Source organism: Galeopterus variegatus, unplaced genomic scaffold, assembly GCF_000696425.1.
Source record: "Galeopterus variegatus unplaced genomic scaffold, G_variegatus-3.0.2 Scaffold1276, whole genome shotgun sequence".
Lineage (NCBI taxonomy): Eukaryota > Metazoa > Chordata > Mammalia > Dermoptera > Cynocephalidae > Galeopterus > Galeopterus variegatus.
The window spans coordinates 475,137-477,419 of record NW_007727387.1 but is presented as its reverse complement, the minus strand read 5'-3'; the positions used below and the strand labels follow the sequence as shown (position 1 = coordinate 477,419).

The window sequence follows — 2,283 nt, the reverse complement described above, 5'->3', positions numbered from 1 at the left end:
TGGCGCATTCTCCTGGTTTCAGTCACTGTAAATAACCCCTCCTTGAAGCAGCGTTAGTCAGAGGGGCCTGGGCGTGGGGTCACTGTGCACTCTCACCCCTCCTGTATCGGTTCCATTTCCTGCCTTCCCGTGCTCTCCTGGGCTCCAGTGGGGAGCTCTTTGGGGTGGACGGGGCTGAACTTCAGTTCTGGAAGCCAGCTGCTGCGTCTCTGCTGTCTTGCCTGCTCATCCCAGGCAGCTGTGTGTGTGTGTGTTGTGGGGGGCGCTCAGCCTGGTGTCCCCAGCTGCTCACTGCTCACCAGTGAGCTCCCACCATAGGGGCCATGGGGACTTCTGAGGGGGCCTTCGTAGTCAGGAGGAAATGCTGTCCACCTAATTTAATATGGTGTGTGGGCATGGCGCCTGACAGGTGGGAAAGATGCAGGTGAGATATGGAGCTAATTCCTCTTCTTTTGCCCTATGCGAGTGGCTTCTGATGACAGTGGGATTGTCACTAGAGAGTGTGGCCTCCTGTGGCTACCTGATGACCTGCATTTCCCGAGTATCTCCCTGGCGGGCTTCCTTCCTCATTGCTGTAGACCTCACACTTGTCCACAGGAGCTCAGAGTCCAGCTGAGCATTAACTTTATCTTCTGAGTTTATGTTCATCTATTTATTTTAAGGTAGCAAGAGCGTGTTAGGGTGCTGATTGCTGATAGCGGCCCCCAAAGTTCTCTTGTCTCAATTCCTGGGAACCTGTCAATGCCACCTTATGTGGTGAAAGACACTTCATGTATGTGATTAAGTGAAGGCTCTTGGAGTATCCTCAAGTGTCCCATGGGCTAGTACCTGACTTCCAAGAGATGAGAAAGAAAATGGACCCTCAAATCATCTCTCTAGAGAAGTTTAGTTTATTAAATCGATAGTGAAAACCATACAAGGGAATGGCCTATTGCCGGGAGTCTTAGAACAAAGATTATTTTTTATATGCTACCCACCATTCCCTGCACTAGGACCTCACCTTTGTGGACCCACAGCCTCCTCGCTGAATGTTCAAATCTGTCTTGATCTCTTTTTCCTCCTTCTTTCTTGCTTACCTGGAGCATGGATGTGAGACCAGGTGAGAAGACAGCCCTAATTGGACAGAAATAGGTCCTGGGCATCCTGTGCGTCTTTTCTTGGGCTCAGCCTGCCGGGAGAAGGCTCCGTCCATGGGCGACAGGGCAGCGTGGCCACACCGCTCTATCTATGGTGCCCTGCAAATAGCGGCTCCTGGGAGAAGGTACCAGCGTTCAACCTCTCTGAGGTGTGCTGGTCTGATGGTTGGGTGGGCATTGGGGTGGCTCCACCAAAGGTCAGCTCAGGAGCAGCTGGGGGTGGGCAGCCCTTGGGCTGGTTCTAAGAAAGCAAAGGACAGGAAGTAGTGGACTGGGCCTGGAATTCTGAAGCACCTTTTGGGTGTGGGGAGAGTCTCTCATCCCTCCCTGTTCCTGGGGCTTATTCCTTCTTTATACCTGCACTTCAACTCTGAAGCCACGGATCCTGATCTCGGACAGCAGCCCCTGTTGTTCCAGCTCACTGGCACTAGTTTAACACCCTGCCTGCCGTGACTGACAGTCTTCCCCAGCTGCAGGTGAACTAGCTGAGACAGGGAAGGGGCACGGCCGCTTGGTGCACAGACCGTGAGAGCCAGCAGCTCCCAGCCCACTGTATTGCTGACACTGGCTGGTGACAAACCTGATTGAAGGAGGCCTTGGGGAGGGGCCAGGAGAAGGGGAGCATGAGGTGTGGGCTGGTAATTTTCAAGAGATTCCCAAAATCCAAATTTTTACGTGAAATCTTCTGAGTTTTAAATGTCAGCAATTAATTAAAGATTTTTGGAAAGTACACCTGGGCCAGGTTGTCGGTATTCGGCACCGCTCGTGGACCAGATGGTCCCATAGAAGAGAATGTGGCACCCACCGAGGCACACCCAGAAGAACGCCTCCTTTGGCCATCCTGAGGATGGAGGGGGACAGTGGCAGGGCCGGGGGCCACCTGCCTCTCTGGCCACGCACCTGGACACCAGACAAATTGAGTCCCTGGCTCCTCGACTGAGGACCGTCCCCAGGGACACAGACCACAGTCTTCCTCATTTTTTCCCCTTTTTCTCTACAGAGGTGTGTGGGGCTCTCAATGTCACTGTGTCCCCGGGGCCCGTGGTTAACTACCTGGAGGGTGAGAATGCCACTCTGCTCTGCCACGTCTCCCAGAAGAGGCGGAAGGACAGCCTGCTGGCCGTGCGCTGGTTCTTCGCGCGCTCCG

The 2,283-nt window shown here is 54.0% G+C and overlaps 1 protein-coding gene across 1 annotated transcript in view; it reads left to right on the top strand.

The window, feature by feature from the left end:
- Positions 1–245: 245 nt before the first annotated feature.
- VSTM4 (V-set and transmembrane domain containing 4) overlaps positions 246–2,283 on the top strand; it is a 96,827-nt gene continuing 94,789 nt past the window's right edge. The window contains exons 1-2 of the mRNA XM_008576040.1: positions 246–1,099; positions 2,137–2,236. Of these exons, the coding sequence (XP_008574262.1) occupies positions 1,084–1,099; positions 2,137–2,236 (116 nt within the window). The 5' untranslated portion in view covers positions 246–1,083. The remainder of the gene's footprint in view (positions 1,100–2,136; positions 2,237–2,283) is intronic.